Raw genomic sequence first — 20,051 nt, forward strand, 5'->3', positions numbered from 1 at the left:
AACATGTCCGGTGTTTCTTCCTGCGGCAGGAAAAAAAAAAAGACGAACCACAATTTCCGTCCTGTTAGAGGCGGATGTGAGCGCCGAAACGCAGTCTACATATTGTCTAGGAGGGCGGCAATGCACAAAAACACACTGAAAAAAAGGAGAGTAGATGACACATACGCTGAAAAGAATAGACGACTCATGGACACTTCTTTGTGTTGGCTTTTTAATGTGCTGTCCCCCTCTCCTATTCAATATAAGCGGTGCACAGGCGATCACTTTTTTTCTGCAGTCGGCTGTCTCACGTTTGCTGATCGCGCTTTCCTGCCGCGCATTATTTTTTTACGCGGTACGTTTAAGGTTTGTTCATTTTTGTTTCCACCAACAAGATAAGTTGATCAAGCGAAACCTTTTTCAATTTAAATTTTGTTGAGCCATTGCCTGCTACGCGAAGCAGCTCCGGGAAGTGCGACCTCACTCGAAAACAGACATCCCAATCGTCACTTGCACTGCACTATCTTTATCACGAGTTTGTGCGCGCCTCAGTTTGCGTTCATTTCGTTGTCCGGCGCGTCCCTGTCTTCACGTAACCTCGGTAAGTGCGTTGCCCGCCGGATATTTTAGCGCACGTGTCAACTTTTTTGCCTGGAATTCCCGAGCGTACTGACTAGCAGAACACTAAATGTGAGTAATGCCGTGGCATCCACTTTCATGATTTATGTCTCTAACCAAGCAGCAGCGTAATAACTATTTATTTTTGCCGTACCCCGCTCAAGCGCCCGATAGAGTATAGTGCCTACGTGTTGTGTGCGACTGTCGCAAAATTCTGCGCTTTAGGCGGACAACGCCCAAACTCTGTGGCCGACGTTTGAAGTTGCTTCCGTATACGCTAAAAGTTCTATCCGCTTGTGGGCGTGCCCACTTTTCCGTGCGGCGTCAACACTGTTCGCGTTTCGCATGTCTCTGCTTCAAGGAACAGCGAAGCGCTGCAGTAACCGAGCCACTTTCCGCTTGTTTGCTGAATCGTATACTCGAAGTTAGATGTTTCATCGGAGATATTTGACGCAGCAGTAAACGAAGTAGGCGTGTTTCCGAACGAAGTTTAGCAAGGCTGCGCTTCGGAAGCTATATGCATAGCGGTCGAGTGCAGCATTACAGCGGTCAGTGAATGGGCCAAATACCCTGAATAGTGAGACAGGTAGTGAATGTGGCGCTGTCAGATGTCTGTAGTTTTTGGGAAATGCACGACGTAGTGTAGTTTCCTTCGTGGACGCCGTGTGTTCCGCGCAAACGGTCAGTGCCGGCAGCCGGGATAATTTCTTAAATGAATTCCTCCCGTCACATCACCTATTAGCTCTCGGAAGGTTAGGTTAGCTATATTAGGTCAGAGTACACCTGCAGGCTCTCGGGCACACCTGCGGGCAGTTTGTCACGGGAGAAATTTGTTCCAGAAAGTCTCCCGGCTACCGGGAGAACACTCTGCCTTATTTGCGCAGTGGCTATGGTGTTCGGCGGCTGAGAACGAGGCTGCTTGTTCGACTCCCAGGTGCGGCGGCCGCTTTCCGATGAGGGTGGACCCTATTAGTTGAACCTCGTCGCAACTTACTTTTTTTAGTCTTTGTGCTTGCGAAGGGTGCCCGGATAATTTGTGTAACTTTCATGCGTATTGCCCACTTTTTGTATTATCTATATATTTTTAACCTTTTCGCTAATTTGCACTACATTTTATGTAACACATTTGTACCTTCATCATCATCAACTTGTTTATTTCACCACGAGATAACACAAAGATACACCTTGTGACGTTGTGCCCTATCACGCTCAGTGTGGGCTACAACGCGCGAGCGCTTGACATAGCGCTATCACGGGTTGATTAGTGGCTCCGATTCGCTCCGTCTTCCCGACTTAAATTGAGAGGGTTCTGCAGTATAGTTTCGATCATGGCCTCCTTCATCCCCACTTTCTCCCTCTCCACCAAGCTTGTGGATGAAATTGGCTCTCGAAAATCTGAACAAACCGGTGGCCGCCTTCCGCGCGAACTGGGTGTCATTCATGCTTCTGCAAATGAAAGCCGGCCGTCCCCTCAGAAATTTATGCTTAATTTATCGCCCCTCGATGCGCCGTCGCGCTGGTTTCGGCATTGCCGCTGGACGCTTACACCAGCCATTTCTCACTTTCTGCGTGCAATGGCGCTATGTAGAATATAAAACGACGCTGCGAACTCGTTCTCTCTTATCTTCAATATTTCATTCGTTGACACGGCGTGAAACTGACTGACGCACTGCGGGCACAAGAGCGTGGCCACCGTCTGTCCTTATCGCTTTCGGGCGCGCTGAACTCGTGGACGGGACAACACCAGGCATGAAGGGGCGATGTTCGAAACAAGAACGGCGCACAACCTCTCCCTCTTTAAGTCGGGAACACGGCGCCGATCTTCGCCGCTGTCCAAGCTGAGAGAGCACTTCGCCACGCGCTCACGTTGCTGTAGCTCGCGCTGATTAGGCTTTGCCAACCCCTCTAGTAAAACCTCATTAGATATCTTGTACTACTTCTTCCCGTAGATTTATCAGGATTTAGAAAGTATTGCAATGTAATCCGAAAGGCTTTATGCGTTTGAACAAGTACATAGAAGTTGATATGAGCAACCATCGTCGTACGTGATCATGGCGTGCTGATTAGTGGATATTGCTCGCGGGTCTGGATTTTTAACACATCCCTGGCTGAACTGCAAGAAAGAGCGAGCCGAATTAAGCGAAACTCCGTTCATTCGTTGTTTTTTTTCGATAGTACTATCGCGGGAGATGTGAAAGAGCATGTGTCGGATTGCAGCCAACCCAACCTGTGTCGAAGTGTGGTGGTCGCCGTCAAAGTGGAAAGAGGCGCCGTTAAGTTCATCAATGGTACGCCCGCCCCACCGGCACATTTAGGATAACGGAAGCGCCTCGTCGGCAACCGGCAGATTTTGCAGACTGGTGCTGATGCGCTTGAGTGTATAGCGATGAATACCGCTACTGTGCTGGCATACGGGATGTTCACTTCCAAGTTGTAGGAATCTTTAAAACTCGCCTTTGGCAGATAGCATAACTCTTATCATTGAGCTATTCGAAGAGGCGGACATCACTTACCAATAAAGTGATTTCCGCCTTACCAATTTACCATTACCAATTTTTAAGTAATTTCCGGCGGATATTCGAATTTACTAATTCTAGCCGGCGAGTCTGAAAGGCGCATCGACTTGAAATGAATTTCCAGGCTGACCCTGATTTCTAGATACCTCACGAAGTGTGGGACGATATACATGGGCATTCCAGCTACTTTGGTACTTCACTGCATAAAAGAGCGTTTTGTCTGAAAAGTAAGTGGACCAGCAGAGCGTTTTTACGGCGTGTTTGATGGCGCATATCTCGAAAGTACTGTTATCCTCGAAATTCATTTCAAAAGTATACGCCAAACAAACTCACCGGATACAATTCTTTAATCGGAATATGTGCCGTAGAGTAACTAATTAGTTAATTAGCGGATTTAGGTTAATTTTTCGTGTAATGTTCGCTTCTCTGAACAATACAACTCAAGGACTAGGCTGATATCTGCTGCAGCGATTTTTACAAATTCCATAAAACTCAATGAACATCCGGTATAACGGCACGAATGTGAGTTGGAATGAGCGAGGACTGATCGGCCACTGTCCGCTGCAGACATATGCTGTCCGTATCGTAGAAGCAAAGCGCGCCGTGAGAGCATGGTTGTGGAGCGGAAGAGGCGCCCTTTTCTGCACCCCTGCAGTGAGCACATCCCGATGCGCATCGGCGAACTTTATAGCTTCTCCCTTTCCACTTTGTTTTTGGCGGCGACCATCGCGTATCGCACCAAATCGGATTTAAACCTATCCAAAACACGCAACCAATTTCACTTCCACACTGCTAACAATAATATACTTTCAAGTGTGGCAGATTGAAACCTTGGTTTATTTATGGTGGAACGTCGTTGACACGACTCTGCATGATACGTTTTTCGGGATAATACGTTTTTTGCTCATTTCCTGGCCAGCGTCTTATAGAAGCAACATAATTCGGATAATACGATTTTCGGATGACACGTTTTTTTCTGGTTACCGTAAGATCCTATCATCGAGATTTCAATTTATTTATTTTATTTATTTGTATTTATTTATTTATTTATTTATTTATTTGACCTCTTCTCCCTGTTGTGGTCTCGCGTTTTCAGTGTCATGTCGCTGCGAAATCTGTGCTTCCTGGTCGCGTTGATCCGTGGAGCTGTGTGTCTCCCCAGCGGAGCACCGACTGCCGCCTGCGGTGACATGACGCCCCAGCATGGACCCAACGCCAAGGCATCCAGTGACCCGGGCAACCTCAAGCTGACTGCCACGGGCCACGACAACCGAAGTGCCAAGGGTGAGTGGATGCACGCTGCGCCTTTCCCGACGAAAGAGACATATCGGTGTCATTTGTCTCTTGATGTTGACCTTAGTCCGTCGAGCCTCCGCAGTAAGGCTAGCGTTAATGCTCTGCCCAGCTCGACGTCGCGAGATTCGAGCCTGTCCACATTACTATGCGGGCGGAATGCAAAAAAACACTCGCCTACCGTGCACTGGGTGCACACTGAAGCCTAGGAGGTGAAAAGTTATGACGTCATGCTACTTTCACCGAAGTTTCCGTTGCCAAGCCCGGCGTGACGAAAGCGGTGACGTCAAAATCACTGCGGCTTACAAGGACTACAAGGACAACAAGGACATAAACATCACTTGCTACGCTGCACAAAAAATGCACTCTAACAATTTAATCAAATGTGCCAGAGAAGAGCTGAGCTAAGAGACAGCGACAGACACGAAATAAGTAATCTCGCGGTAGTAAAACTAAGTTCACGTAGTAGTGTTCTCATAATGAATTGGAAGTTTCAGAAACAGCGCACTCAAGCCCCTTTGCGTGCCCAAAAGCCCACGTCCTGCCTGTTTGCGTTGTTTGTACTACTCCTTTTGCGTTCTTTTCTACGCGAACGGCGCTTTTCGACTCCCAACTTAGGGTGCGCAAAACCAAAACTCCGCATCGTCGTCTTTGCCATAACGAGCGATTCTACGTGCTCTTCCACCTCACGACCAGTCGGCGTCGGCAGCCATGTGCCCGGTTCGCTTGCTCAACCGCTACAGATTCAACCACAGAAAGGACCACAATGTTAATACTAGTGCGGCGCCTGAGTGCGTGTCTGAGGAGTCGCAACAAAAGCCGCGCATGCGCACTGAACTTAAGCTCAGCGGGACTAATGGTCAATAACCTCAGTGCAGCAGGACTTCTGATTGCGTCTGTGCGAGTTCCGTGCGCTTGATGTCTGTATCTCCATTCAAGCCGGACGTCGCTGGCGTTACGTTAAAGATGTTGGGCAACTCCTATAGCATTAGCTTGCTTTCAGTATTGTATAAAATATTCAATAGAATTTCCAATAGCCGGTGGACCATAAGAGCTGCAGAATGGATACCAAGAGAAAGGAAGCGCAGTTGAGGACGGCAGAAAATTAGGCGGGGTGATTAAATTAGGAAATTTGCAGGTGGAAATTGGAGTCAGCTAGCGCAAGTTGGGGGTAAATGGAGATCGCAGAGAGGGGCCTTCGTTCTGCAGCGGACATAAATATAAGCTGATGATGATGGTGATAGCATATATGCTTGTTTTTTTTTCTTTCTTTGAAGTTGGCGCGCTAAAATTTTAGTTGATTTGAGGTTCCCGAACGCAAATTGACAAATCCAAGTAATAAATCTGATTTATATGGAAATTATGTATTGATTAAAAGGTTCTGATAAATCAGGCAATGTTTTAAGTCCCAACAAGCAAGTGGCTGAGGCTTCAAATGGCCAAATAAATAGTAAGAATTTCAAAGAAATTGCCGGGCACGTGATAGGAAAGGGAGGCAGATGTGGAAAGTTCCCCCTCTCTCTGTCTTCTTGAGATCCCCTGGCACCAAGCTATAATTGCTGATAAAGCTGCGAAGCTATCACATGATTGACAATTTGAGCGGATGCTTTGTCTACACCGCCAGACCTCCTCGGGGAGCGCGATGACACATGTCTAGCCGTTCTCTGGTGCAGTGACCTTGGAAGGGACCTTCAAAGGATTTCTGATCAAAGCAGTGGACAGCGACGGAACGGTGGTCGGAAAGTTCACACCGGACATGCCTGACATGGCGAAGGGACTCGCATGCGACGGTCACAGTGACGTGAGTAGTGTTTTCTTTTTTGTAGAAATGAATTAGTACGGTCTCATATGCAAGATACGAAGCATAGTCTATCACTTCGAGTGATACAATCTAAGGGGATCATGTAGAGACGACTATGGCTTCACCAGCGATATCGCTACGTTCTGCAGTGCTTTTCTTGTGCTTTTTTTGTGGATTTCTGGGTGGCTCGCTGTGGTGGCGAGTGGCCAAGGCGTTGCCCGTGGGCGCGGGATCGAATCCCGGCCACGGCGGCCGCATTTCGATGAGGGTGAAATGCAGAAACACCAGGGTACCGTGCATTCGGGGCGCATTAAAGAACCCCAGGTGGTCAAAATTGACCCTGGGTCCCCCACTACGACGTGTCTCAGGTTAAGATCCTGATTTTAGCACGTAAAACCCCAGAATTTATTTTAAATTTTGCTGCTTGCTTGTACGTTTGACCACAAGATTGGCCTTCAGTGCTAAGAAAATGTTAGTTCAGAGCACGATCACTACGATGGAAACGTATTTCCACAGCGCGAGCGTGCCCACGTCGACCTCTCTGCCTTTCTTGATATTCATTGACGGACGCCTCGATACACTGTAACGTTTCGCCCTGTGAGGGCACTGAGTGCATGTGTAAGCTTTCTCAACGGTTCTTGTAATTGGCACGAGACTGCCATCTCTGGAGCAATTGATAAGCGGAGAGCATCATACGGGGAGTATCTGAATAAGCGTTCTTCCCCGTAGAGTGCTTCGCGTTTGTAACAAACGGTTCGGTATTAAGAACAAAATTGAAAAGCATCTATGAGTTTGAATTGTCTTTAGGTCTGCAGAGGGATATGCATGCATCTGCCAAGGAAAGCTGTTGCCGCCCTTTCGAACGCGTCTCCTCGATCAAACGCTGGCTGCTGCTGAAACATCCCTTGTTCGACTATACTGTTGATTATCTCTTCCCATTCCTGTGAAAGTCTGTCTTGCCTGGAAGCATACCAGCTGCTACTCCACAAACGCGCAGCGCACTCCTAGTTCTTCAACGAAGCTGTGCCTTCCTGAGTAATTGCTAGCTGCTCTGTAGGTCTGCAGCGTTTGTCTACGATTTCGAAGTACGGCGTTCGATGCTATTAGGCGACCGCGCTCCAAGCTTCTCGGGGTACATTCAGTTGGTCGTTTCCGAGCACTCCAGGGTGCTATTTCTCGGCTGGTTCTTTCAAAGCACCACACTCCAGCTCATAGCGAGCGCGCTCTCACTTTGTACCTAGGAGCACGACCGATATGTGGCCGAGGTCCTGTCATGTGGCTTTTGCAGCTTCCGTTGTTGACGCGACGTCAGCCGCTGCAGTCACGGCGGCATGACTCGGCGCCTACGAACCTTGTTAGTTAACAACAGAAGACTGGCTCACGTTGCTTTTTCCGGCCTCCTATTGCCTGCATTTCTGTCGCTTCGATGAACAGTGAGCTCCGCGTCGTCGCAAACCGAGTCGGAGCGCGATCAGCCGAACCTATACCATGAGAACCGCGTTTTCCTCTCCTGCCGGTCTTGATGAGTGCGCTGCAGAGTAGTGCAGCGGCTGCAGTCTATAGGAAAGTGCGCGCTGAAGAGAATGCAAATTACCTTCACTCGTTTCGTTGCGACAGCAATTCTGCCGACGCTCTAAAGGCGCCTTCGCTCCGTGGGCCCGTTGGCGCCGCCGCCGTCGCACCGTCCCGATGTCGATGGCGCGTGCGGCGTTCGAAGGTCAGAGGGCCTCCAGATACGTTGAGTGTGTTTGGTTGCGAAAGCGACGAAGCGATGTGAACCAACGCCAACTAGAAAAAAAATTTTTCTAGGTGGCATTGTGTAAACGCACCGTCGGCTCAGTGTCGGATCCAGAACAGCCTTCGGCCTTTCGCTGCTGGCATGAACGTAGTGTGCACATATGCTATATGCAAGCACACTAACGCTCCTGCTTGCTCCTCCGTGTATGCAATCGTCGGAGCGGAAGGAACAGTAAACGGCAAGCTAACATTGTGTAATATTTTAATGGACGCTGACTGAGATTGCAGAGGTCGCCCTGCCGACCACGACTACCGACCAAGGAGTGACTCACGGCGACCGATGTTCACGCCGACAGGCGCTATCTGCCAGTCGCCACACCGAAATGTTTCGCGGTTGGTGCGCCGTAAAAATGGCCTTCCTGAGCTTCTGATTGGTTCAGAAGCTTTGCGACTGCAGTCGTGTGACTGAAAAAAAATTAGTGACTGACTCCAAACAGAATAAAAATGAAAGCAGGCTTTTAAAAGAACAAAAATAAATGGCTGCCCTGCCTGTCCCGTTACAGTACCACAGGCGCAAAGTTCTCGCCATTCGACTAAAACGACCATTTGCGACTGCTTGCGACCCTGCTTGGTCACGCGACCTCTGCGATTCACCGGTGTGAATGAAGCCTAAAACGCCAACAATTTTTCATTACTCTCATACCGCGCACCAAGAAGGCGCAATGCCTGCAATGCCAGTGGCGGAACTGATCATAACGCCACCGTTGTGAGACGCCTGGAAGCTACCAGGGCGCTGTTCTTCCTGCGCAGCAGTGGTTGTCTTGCGTGGCGCGTCGCGCCATGCCACCCCTGCGTATAATTAGAGCATCACTGAGAAGTTATCAGATGGAGTTCGCTATGTTATCGCTATCGAAAGCTTCCACTTCGGGCAAAACGACATTTTTTTTGTCCTTTTGTCGCTTGTTTACTCTAGTAAAATGCTCGTCCTCAAGAAAATGTTCGTTCTTGGCGCCTTTTTATCGCAGAGTGCCATCACTCACACGAGCAACGCGGAGAAAGGTTCTGTCTCAGTCACGTGGACACCTTTGGACAGCTACAAGGGAGGTGACGTCATATTCAGGTAAGCGAACCTGTACTGTCGCAAATTTCTGCTATTGTCACTGCTGCCAGCTGACATAAACGTTGCGCCGTAAGAATTTGCCCGTGTGCACTTGCACAGCTGGTGAAGAAATAAGTTGTATCGAGTACCACGTAACTTTGCCAAGAATTGTCCGTGCTCTGTCAAGCGAACACTGAGTAATTTTATGTACCATACCCTCTGCACTGCAGTCCGTGTATTGAACGCGCTCAAATATTCAGTTTCTCTATACGCTGGACGAGAAATGTACTGGCCGAATCCATACATTCTTTTATTAAAAAAATTGCGTTAATAACCTGGTAGTGCAAGCTCGAGTTGTTTTACGCGAGGGTTATTGAAAACGCGGAAATAGCAAAAGCGATAGTGCTAGTAGTTATGTCACGCGAGATAAAGACAGGTGGAAGATTAGTAGCGTAGAGATAGCGCAGAATGACAGCAGCACTACATTTACAACGAAGACCATTTTTTTTACCACCAATTTCATCAGCCGATCAGCGCATTTTCTTAAAGCTATAGCTTTCTGTCGCTAACTTCGGCTCTGGGTATGTGGTATTGGTATCTGGTCACTCTTTACCGATCCTGTCTAATGAATGAGGTAAGGGTACATAAAATGTACGCAGTCTTTGCAAAAGTCGGCAGAACCCATCTCACGATGACTGTTGACAGCACTGCGTTTAGCATTGAATCAAGACAGCGATTCAACGTATCGCGACCGTCGAAACCAGTTATGTATTGGGCGTGTGCTGCAGCGCGACTCCTTTCTAGCTGCCCTAAGAACACCTGGCGCTAACTAGCGGCGCCGCCACGAAGCCTGCGCGTGGCTTTTGTAATGCATGGCGCGCCGGTGCGCGTGAACGCTGACGGACGCGTAATGCTGCAACCGTGCTCCTTTCTCGTGGTTCATTCTGCGCTGTCGAGAAATCCGCACGCGGCGTCCAAGACGAGAAGCGCCAGTGCCTTCGAAAGTTGAGAATGGTTTCCTCGCGTGCCGCACACCTCGTGGCACATACTCAGCGACCCAAGTTGGCGAGATGTTCACTGAAGAGCGGCACGATCCCATTGCATTTGTGGTGCAGCCTGCTAAAGCATCGGGTTGCATTTCTTGAGGAACCCTTGTGGGGGACGTGGGTTCCGGAGCCCAGCATCGGAGGAATTTAAAGGATTTTATTCGTCATTGTAGATGGATCGGCACCTTCCGAGTGGCACGTACTTATTTACCCAAGTTGACGTCGAAGACGTTCATTGAATAGCTGCGCACGGCTACTGGCAGATATCCAGGAACCTCGGTAGTCGTCAGTGCCTGGCTGTGGCGGTTCCAAATTGAATGGAACGGGCTGCAAGAACTTATATTATGCCGAACACTGGCGCCTGTTGAAGGACTTTCAAGGTGTGTTCCAATTCCGACGACCGTTCGTGACAGTCTTGGTGGATGGGTAAGAAGACCGGTTCAAGCCCGTGTAACGGGGACGCGTCTGCAACCGCCTTGACGACGATGATTTATTGGCATCGTTCTTGAAACGGGATGTGGCAAAAGGTTGCCCGGCTTGCTTGAGTTAATCAGGTATGCTTTACATGCTTTTCAAACCAGCATTTTTGTAGACATCTCCTTAATCTTTTTTCTCTTCCTCAAAACTTCTATATCCACCCTGTACCGCTACATATGTCTGTAACGGATCCGGTGATATCAAGCTCTTCCCTGCTTTTATTTTTTTCTACCAATGCTTTAGACGCTTCTGTTTCTTTGTCTCGTATAGTGGACGATAGAACAACGGACTTCTGTTAACGGGGGCTAACTAGGTATATTGTACATGGGGTACGCAGGAATGGGTGTGGTTACATGGAGGTAGTGTAGAGTGTTTAGAGAGGGGGCGGCCAACGAGCAGGAGGGCCAGACAACTTTATTTTCGGTCTGCTCCAAGTTCATAGAGGAGGAGGGTTGCCACGACGGAGGGTGCGGAGGATTCATAAGGGGCGCGTGGCCACTGCATTTTAACTATATGCGAGTACGAACCTGCATGCGCGAACAATGTAGCTTACATGAAGCGCGGAAGGAAACGTGGCTACGTTTTTCGGTCAGATGACCTTTGCGTCAAGTTTTCAAACCTTGTGCTTAGGTGGCCATCTTGTTTGGACAGTAAGTAGCCTGCATCGCTTTCATCTTCAATGCTGTCTTTTATGGCCTTCGTCACCATTAGAACAAGACTCTCAGATGTCCGCTTAGACATTTATTTTGCCCTCTACGGCGAGTATTGGAACACGTACGGCCCTTGTTGTTAAAAATTAATTCCAAGGCCTCCGCTGTGAAGTTTCTTACGGGCCCCGTGCTGGTTTCAGAGGGTGAAACCCCACATATCGTACCAAATCTGTTGCGGCCTCATGAGCTTGGAGGGTTTCGTTACTGAATTCTTACTTGCGTATTTCCCGTATTGCCAGTTTGCGATCCACCGAGCAGTGCGTATCACTTCCTGGTTTCTTTTTTTCGTACACCATATTTATAGTGAGTAATACATCGCTATCACAAATTGCAGTAATTCCAGTTTACTAATGACGTTGGAATCGCACAAAACTGCTTCTATTGTTTCAGGGCCACGGTTGTGAGATCGAAGGAGGACTACTATCTCAACCTGGAGTCTTCTGCTTTGAAGATTGAGGAGCCGATGGTGAGTGCGAATGAGCGAACTTCAAGAACCACTTCCTGCGTGTTTTTCGCGCTGCCCGGTTAAGTGTTCTAGAATTCTATACTTGCTTTTCATTCTAGCATTTTCGCATACATATCCTTAATATTTTTTTGTTTGGAAGCTTCTCTATTTATGGCGTTTTCTTCGAAATAATTGTAGATAAATAATTATTGCAGGAGAGAATTGATGCCCTGTTACCATGCCGTCAGGGGGCGAGCGTCACTGCCAACGGAGACTCTCTCTCTCTCTCTGCATTTCCTAGCGTCCCCACTTGGCGTTCATTCCCTGCCTTCTCCCTTACCGGAGACGAGGAATGATGATGATGCCTTATTTAATGTCGCAAACCCACTGTGGGGGATAGGCCACGATAAGGAGGCACAGCGGCGTGCGAGTCCCGCCGCCTACTTTTTCTTCCCTTCCTTATTTGCTGCATTTGCAGTGGCGGCATTGCGCCTTGCGCATTAGATCAGTCATGGTGAGTGACGTCGATAGCACAGCGAAAGCGCATTGGTGGGCGACTAGAATGACGCGTAAGCGAAATAGTGCGTGACCCAGTAATACAAATCCCACGCCTGTCCCGCATATACGGAATTTTGAGCTCGACATGAAGCACGAGCTACTTGTAAATGATAAAAAGCTGCTTTTAGTTTTCTGGTTCACTACAACGACTGTAATTAAACAAAAAAAAGAGAAAAAAACATGTAACCAGCCTCACGTAGTGCTGGGTTCATTAAAAAGATGAGGGTGTTACTACATCATACCGCACGTTGTTTTATTGAGACGCAAACATGGCCATACTGCACAAGCATTAAGTTGCATTACCTAAATCTAGAAAAGGTAGTCGTAGGATGCGTAAAGGCAGGACGTTCTTATAGAATGACTGACACTTGTTGAGCGGGAGTGATCTGCCTTGCCCGTTCGCTCAGGAACTGTTGCATCTGCAACAGCCGCTACTCCCGTGTAGCAGAAACGTCCTTCACAAAAAATTCAAGGAATTTTGTTACGCTTCTTTTGAGCATTTGTTGCGCTCAGTATACTTTATGTAATTGGATGTCTTGTGTGTTTTAACAGCAAAGCAGTTTAAGCTATCCGTAAAACTGTGCTCGCCGACCGAGAAAACATCGCCTAGCGATGAGTCGCCTGGGTTGTGTAGCAACCACCTCGCGGAGTGCCGTGTGTTTCGCCTCCTCTCCGTGCCACGCACATGTTGCCTTGACATGGGCAAGTATTTCAAGGTCCCTGTGGCAAGTACATGTACCATTGACATGGGATGACCAAAGATCCGGACACCAGACGAAGCTGCTGCTCATCTTGAAGCGCGTCGTGCGGCCGAGCGAGAACCTGCGCGGCGGCGGGGAGCCGATTCGGAATACCGTGCCTAGCAGCCCACTTAGCATTTTCTAGCAAAACTTAGCCAAGCTTAGCAAAATCTGGAAGAAGCTAGGTCGATCACCAGTTCAGCTGTTTAATGCAGCCTTGCACCACTAGTGCAAGCTGCCCATGTTTTTTTTTCCTGCAGTGATTCGAAATATATGGCTTTCTTCCCTAAAACAATGAGGACAGTCTCCATCACGTTTTGAGAACCAAATATTCAAAAGTTTCGAATAGTCGATTCTGGGGTCGAATCGAATAACAAAGATTAGATTAGTATTCGAAATATTGAATATTCGTGCGCCGCTATAACATATCAAAGGAACACTTCACTCGCCAAACAAAGAAAATTGTGCAATTCTTACATACTAGCGCACGAGAAATATAGGGCTTAATGGGTGCGGCCTGGAAGGATTTCGCCGGGCGGCCTTTTATGGTTCTGATCTGTCACTAAGACACTGTAAGACATCTGTCTGATGTGGCCATTCGCTGGTTGTTCCTTTTTCGAATTTTTGTGCCCCAAAAATTGTCTTACAGTAAACACCAACTCGTCCGAGAGGTCATTTTTCAGAAGCACTTATTCTCAGATCGTGTGAGAGCAAAAGATAATAGCTACATCGCACACGACTCAACCAGTCAGCCAGGCGTATATATATATATATATATATATATATATATATGCTCCACGCGCAAACGAATACCCTGTCAGCGCGTCAAGGAACTGGTAAGTCACCACCAAAAAGCGAACACTGCAACGGACGCCTTAACACAGTATTCTATCGAAATTTGAATTCCGATACGATTGTCTCTATAACACACATGGAACCGGTAGAACCATCGTCTGCATGTTATTATGCTACCTTGTTGTAATTTTTCAAAGAACTTAATGAACATTTGGTTTGTGGCAGCCTTTAATCCCTCCAGAGCCAAGCTCAGCATACTACGATAAGCCAAAGTGGCTGAACGAAGCCGCTTATTTAAGTGAAGCGCGCGATTGAGCAACAAGAACAGCGACGGTAGAGGCACATCACACACACACGATGGCTTGGCAACGTTGTGTTCGTCAGGGTAGCAAATGGCGCCAGAGAATGAGGGACAAGCGAGGGGACCGAGACTGTACCGCAAGTGGCTCCAGTCTCTCTTTGCTGGTCCGTACTGTTCTGTGGTGCCGTTTGCTGCCACGATGAACGAACTCGCGCAACAATACGTTCGTCCATAGTTGGCTCTTGTGACCCACTAGCGCATTTAAGTTCGACCTGTGTAACGAACTATTCCCAACCTTCGCCCTTCTCGAAAACTCGTCCGTTTAGTGGGATTCACACGACGACGACGAAGAGGAGCTGGAATTTTCGCAGCGGACGGCGTGTAACGCGACGCGTACGTCATCAAAATGTGCTGCATTCGCCGAGTCTGGCCTTTCCCGCTGGCAGGCACCATTTTCTTTTCCGTCCGTTTGGCGGTGGTCTATCCTCTATCTAGCCTATACTCGGCATGGACTCTGTCAACACTTGCTACATTGGTTTGGCTCGATCGACTAGCTTATCTGGCGTGGAATCCCGAACGCGATACTGCAAAGGCAAGCTTTTCTGTTGATTGGTCGGCGATGAACGAAACTGATAATCGGAGTGAGGCCTAGAGAACGAGCTCGCCTCCATTGCTTCGGCAAAGCGCGTAAGTGCTAGTGTCGAGAATATGAGTTAATCACACGGCCGGAGCACATTCCGGCCGCGTGATTGCCGTTTTGCCCGACGGCTCCTGCGTCAGGTGACCACGTGACTGTTTGGCCCGTGGAGCAGGCCGAATTGTACCATTATGAATTTCAACTTCTTTTTTTTGTGCAAGTAATGTCCGCTTCTTCGATTAGACCAGCTCGTGAAGTAGAATTGTGATATCTGCCACAGGCACCCTTTAAAAATTTTGAGTGTTCGCTGATACACTCGGTATATACCAATGCGTCCTAATAAAGAAAGTTGCTGTTACGCCCGAAAGACGAAGCATCGATGGCGATACCATTTAGAGGACAGCTGAACGAAGTTAGGATAGTTTTATCAAGAGGGTAAACTTGTAAACTTAGGCATACTAACTAAATTGACAAGCGTGGTGGCACGCGCACAACCAACCATAAACGCATCTCATTCGATGACCGCGGGAACTCGCTGTCAAAACGCCGTAGTGAGAAAACGCGGCAGCAGCAGCGAACGAATTAGAACTTCGAGCTGCCGCTCGCATCAACGCGAACGGCGAACAAAGGCCTCTCCCTGCGATCTCCTGGGTTAGTTGGAGATCGCAGGGAGAGGCCTTCGTCCAGCAGTGCACATAAAAAAATGTAGGTCCAATCCACGCTGGGAAGGTGGATTTTAGCGAGGCTGTTGATATTCACCAAGAAAATTGCTAAAGAAAAGAATATGCGTTAAAATGCAGTGTATGAAATTTATTTTATTGCACAGCATTCACCACTGCTTTGTGGTCACTGTGGTATACGCTTATGTTTTGTCATGATTCTTGAAACGTTCTTGGCCAAGGTCCGCACACCTCGAAAGCAAACACGGCTTGCCCGGGGAATGCACGAGCGAGAACGTCGAGGGCACTGCTTTTCTTTGCGGCGTTCTGTACGGCGGAGATGCGCGACAAGTCGTCGCGGAACCACAGGCGATCACACGCGGCACAGGAGAATCCAAATGAATTTCGCCGTCGCTGCCTTGAACGTGGCAAGCTTGTCGGCGCGCTACTTCAGTCGCTTCGCAGCATTCTCTGCTTCGCGACGCTCATCGTCGGCCTGGCGGGCTTGTCGCATACGCTTGGCATGTATAGCGGCATATGTCGAATCCTGCTTATGACGCGCTTCAGCGGGGCTGTTCTTTTCTTCGAGCTTTATATTCCCGCTCTTCTTCTTGAGTCTTTACTTTGCGTGGTCTCCTCATGAGAGCCTGGGATGAACTGAAGGCGTTGCTAGACCGGTTTTCTTTTTGTTATACATAGCTCACGCACTGGGTGACTCCCAAATGGGCACTTTGCCAGACGTGCAGTGCTTGCGCCGCGTTTATTTTTTTCTTGGAAAACAAGCGCTCGGTTGTGCAGGCTAGACCGGCTTCTGCGTGGCGAAGATATGACAACGAATATATGCTGTTTTGTGCCTTCAATTGCTGACAACAGGGACCTTATCTGTCATGTTATTTTGATGTTTGTTTAGTACTTTTTATTTTTAATTTTTGGCGGAAGTTTTTTGCTGGGCACACGAAAGAACCGTTGGTTGTTAGAGGTGTATAGCTTCGCTATAAAATAGGCAGATGATGAAGCCGCGGAAACACCGCGCAGAGCAGACTGTCACCGTCGCAGGTGGCTTACAAGATACACCGGCCGCGCCCGAAGTATAACTCCCCCCCCCCTCCCTGCCCTCCCCCCCGCCCCCCGGGAGCCTTGCGCGCAACGAAATACGGCGCGTTTCCTCCCTGCTTTCCTTCCTTGCATGCGCGACATTGAGCCGTGATCACCGGATCACCCTCGCATGGTTTCACTCGCACGGCGAGGATTTTAGCGCCTTGAACTTTACACGGAACCTCACGGCGACGGCAGGAATAGTTGTCAGCGCATGTCAAGTGCACTTCTCCCCCCCCCCCCCCGTCTTTGTGAGCGCTGCAAGAAACGAGAGATGGTCACCTGTTAAGCCGGTGAACACCTCGCGAGGCATATAAAAAAAAAAACGCTGTATTTGCATCCACGAAACTTCTATGGCTCTGCGCAGCCCTGAAATTTGATCATTGATATTGTGCTGGAATTAACATCCATTTCTGCAATTTTACCTTCAGGGTCTTAATTGCGCTACGTGAATGTGAATTCCGTTCTCGGATCTCGTTAATTACTGTAGTAAAGAATCACCCTGCAAACAATAGGTTCCATACAATACATTGGGTTAGATACGTACACTGCGCTGTCTCCAATACAGCTGCATATATTGGATCTGTGCGGATATCACCAGTGCCGCAATTTAGCTGCAGTTTTAAAGCGAAGCTTAGTACCTCTACCAGCCAAGGGTTCTGTCGTGTCCGTCGTTGTAATCAAAAAACGATCCTGACGAACCGCTAACAATTGCAGGTATAGCAGTATAGCTTACTTGAATTCAGGCATTCAGCGTACAACTAAGCACTCGTTTTCGCAAGAAAAACCACAAAAACAAGCTTCAAAGTGTGAGCCAACATGATGGATGATAAGGGCTGCGGGCAAACAACGGAAACAGGCTCGGCGCGGTCCGTAAGATTAGATTGCAGCTGTTGCAAAGCTTATGCAGCTGCTTGAAAGAGGGTTGACGTCATTCGAAACCCTTCCAGCCTAGTAACTGCTTCGGTTCATTTTCTAGACTACCCCACTATGGGGTAGTCCAGTAGTGTATATCACACCGATCATAAAGCAGTAGTGAACATTGTTGTGAAGTAAATAATAATAAAGGCCGTGGTTAAAGTTACGTTGTAGTGGTGAAATATCAAGTGCGCCGCAGTCACCGTGAGGGTGGCGTAAAAAGCTTCGCTTTCCAACCACCTTCACAGGGTGGATTGGCGGGCGAATTTTTTATTCGGCGGTCTCCATTGTACACTGAGTGATCTCTGCGAAGGTATTGCTTCAAATCGTGGTTGCCTCTGCATAGGCTTCGCGGGTCTTGTGGTTTTGTTTTGAAATGCCGCTGTTTTCAAGGTATGTCGCAGTTCTGTAATTAAAAATTAAATTATGGGGTTTTACATGACAATACGGGGCACGCCTTAGTGGGGACCCCGGATTAATTTTGACCAGGTAGAGTTCTCTAACGTTCACCCAATGCATGGTACACAGGCGTTCTTGCGTTTCGATCGAAATGCGGCCGACGCAGCCGGAATTTGATCCCGCGCCCATGGGCTTGGTACCGAAACGCCATGTCCACTAGACCACCACAACGGGTACCCTGCAATGGCCAAACACATTTCCGCCTTAAGGAAAATTAGGGGAACTTCACCTTTTTTTTTTGGTCATAAAACTACATTTGCGTAAACATATTTTGGGTTAGAGCTTAATTGATATATTAACTAGTAACTCGGCTGAACTATCCCCAACTGAAACGGCACTCAGTCGTCGAAAGCTATATGCGGTAAGGTTACAATGCTTGAATCGGTATTTCGAGGTATCAAACTGAGCTTAGCGTATATGATACGACGTTAATAAGGGTTTCCTAATATTTCCTGACTTTTTTTTTCCTTTTTGTTTACGCAGACAAGCGACCCAAACAATATTGACGGAAGAGAGGAGTCTGGTAGTAGCTCCACGTCGCGCTCCGAGATCACCGTCTGGCTGGCTGTCCTAGTCCTCAGCGGTGTCGTTTTGAACGCGCAACATCGCCGGTTGGCGTACCCTTAGGAGGTGCGCTGGACGGATACCGGTCAACAGCGTGCCGCCGGTTGTTTCGAAGAACCTGTCGTAGATTTCGTGGCTACGAGTGCGGCCCCCGTACAACGTACCGATCGTAGTCCTGTCAATTACCGGACAGGTATACATGCGCACAGACAGTCCGGAACTGTATTTTTGCGCTGATTGAACTAATATTTTTTGAACGTTATCCTTGGCGCTGTGCACTCAGTGTTGGCGCGCGTGCACGTCTCTCGTTATTTCTGTTGTAACATTAAAAGTCTGAAATTCCAGAATTCTCTCGATTGTCTGCTACTTGAACACGGGAAACCTGCAGCAAGGTTTTACAAGGCTTTACGATACAAACGAGCAGAAAAATGTTGATTTGAGCAATAAAATTGACAAGACGAAGCTTTAGCTCGGTGGCAACTCTGAATTTTATTCCAAAACACGTTAAACGGCGAGATGCTCTTGCGAAAAAGGATAGATTTGAATGAAATTTGTTGCACTTGAAAGAAGTAAAGCAAATTCAAAAATTTCGTAAGGTTGAAAAAGATACGGATGCACCAGATTTTAAAAATCCGTAACTGCACACAATAAACAGATACCTCAGTTCTGTAAAGTGTTTATTGTATTGAATGGGTGTTGTTGACATAACTATACCAGTCATTTATAACCGACTTAGAGCTTTACTTACTTAGAGCTTCGTCTTAAGAATCGGTTAGCATGTGCACGGACAATAAGAATAGAGACCACACCGCCATGACACTTGCAAATAGAACAGAACCAGGGAGTCTCTCTGCAACGTCTGCTTTCTGTATGTCGGTTTCACCTCACAGCCTCTCCTCTAGACTGCTTTAATTTCGGTGCTTTTAAGTGAAACCTCTTTATAACGAAGTTGAAAAGGGAGCCAGGATTGGTTCAATATATTCATTACTACGTTGAATCCACTATTGCAGGTACTACAATACGAATCTCTCTCGGGGTTTGAAGGCGAATTTCACTTACGTCGTTATATCCTGTATACCGAGTTTCGTTATAACGAGGTTTGACTTGTAGCGTCGTCACCCGCCATGGTAGCTCAGCGGCTATGGTGTGGCGCTGCTGAGCTCAAGGTCGCGGGTTCGAGGTCAACCGCTGCGACGGCCGGACCTAAATGGGGACTGAATGCGATAACCTTGTCGTGCATTGCACTGGATGCGCTTTAAAGTACCCCAGGTCGTCAAAATTAAACCGGAGCTCCCCCGCTATGTACTGCTACGAATTGCGTCAGACGGGAAAACGGAGAAGACAAGTACGACGAACTTCAGGGTTCCTTGTCGTGCCACTGTTCGCGCCTGCGCAGTGCATTAGGAAATGAAATTTGTGTGTTCCTTTTGTCTAGCTCGTTATACCGTCTTGCGCAATTAGTAAGCAAAAAATCGCCTAACTAGGCCGATAAGATGTTCTGCCCCGCCCCCACCATGGCGCGCCTCATAATCATAAAGTGAACATGTTTTCGGCACGTACAACCAGATTTCTTTCTAAAATCTAATATCGCCACGATTCGCTAC

General features: G+C 48.0%; 1 protein-coding gene across 1 annotated transcript; it reads left to right on the forward strand.

The window, feature by feature from the left end:
- The first annotated feature begins 1,353 nt into the window (after positions 1–1,353).
- On the forward strand, positions 1,354–18,794 carry LOC119433003 (defense protein l(2)34Fc-like). Its single transcript, XM_049659397.1, has 6 exons — positions 1,354–1,531; positions 4,210–4,397; positions 6,080–6,207; positions 8,970–9,064; positions 11,667–11,742; positions 18,367–18,794. Exons 2-6 carry the CDS (start codon positions 4,214–4,216, stop codon positions 18,508–18,510), a joined length of 627 nt encoding a protein of 208 aa, XP_049515354.1. The 5' UTR covers positions 1,354–1,531; positions 4,210–4,213; the 3' UTR covers positions 18,511–18,794.
- The last annotated feature ends 1,257 nt before the right edge of the window (positions 18,795–20,051 follow it).

Source organism: Dermacentor silvarum, chromosome 11 (genome assembly GCF_013339745.2).
Source record: "Dermacentor silvarum isolate Dsil-2018 chromosome 11, BIME_Dsil_1.4, whole genome shotgun sequence".
Lineage (NCBI taxonomy): Eukaryota > Metazoa > Arthropoda > Arachnida > Ixodida > Ixodidae > Dermacentor > Dermacentor silvarum.

Bases quoted from the DNA above. Each gene is read 5' to 3' on its own strand.
- LOC119433003 (XM_049659397.1), top strand. From the start codon at position 4,214: ATGTCGCTGCGAAATCTGTGCTTCCTGGTCGCGTTGATCCGTGGAGCT. The intron at 9,065-11,666 runs GTAAGCGAACCT...CTATTGTTTCAG, and splicing joins GGAGGTGACGTCATATTCAG to GGCCACGGTTGTGAGATCGA. The intron at 11,743-18,366 runs GTGAGTGCGAAT...TTGTTTACGCAG, and splicing joins TGAAGATTGAGGAGCCGATG to ACAAGCGACCCAAACAATAT.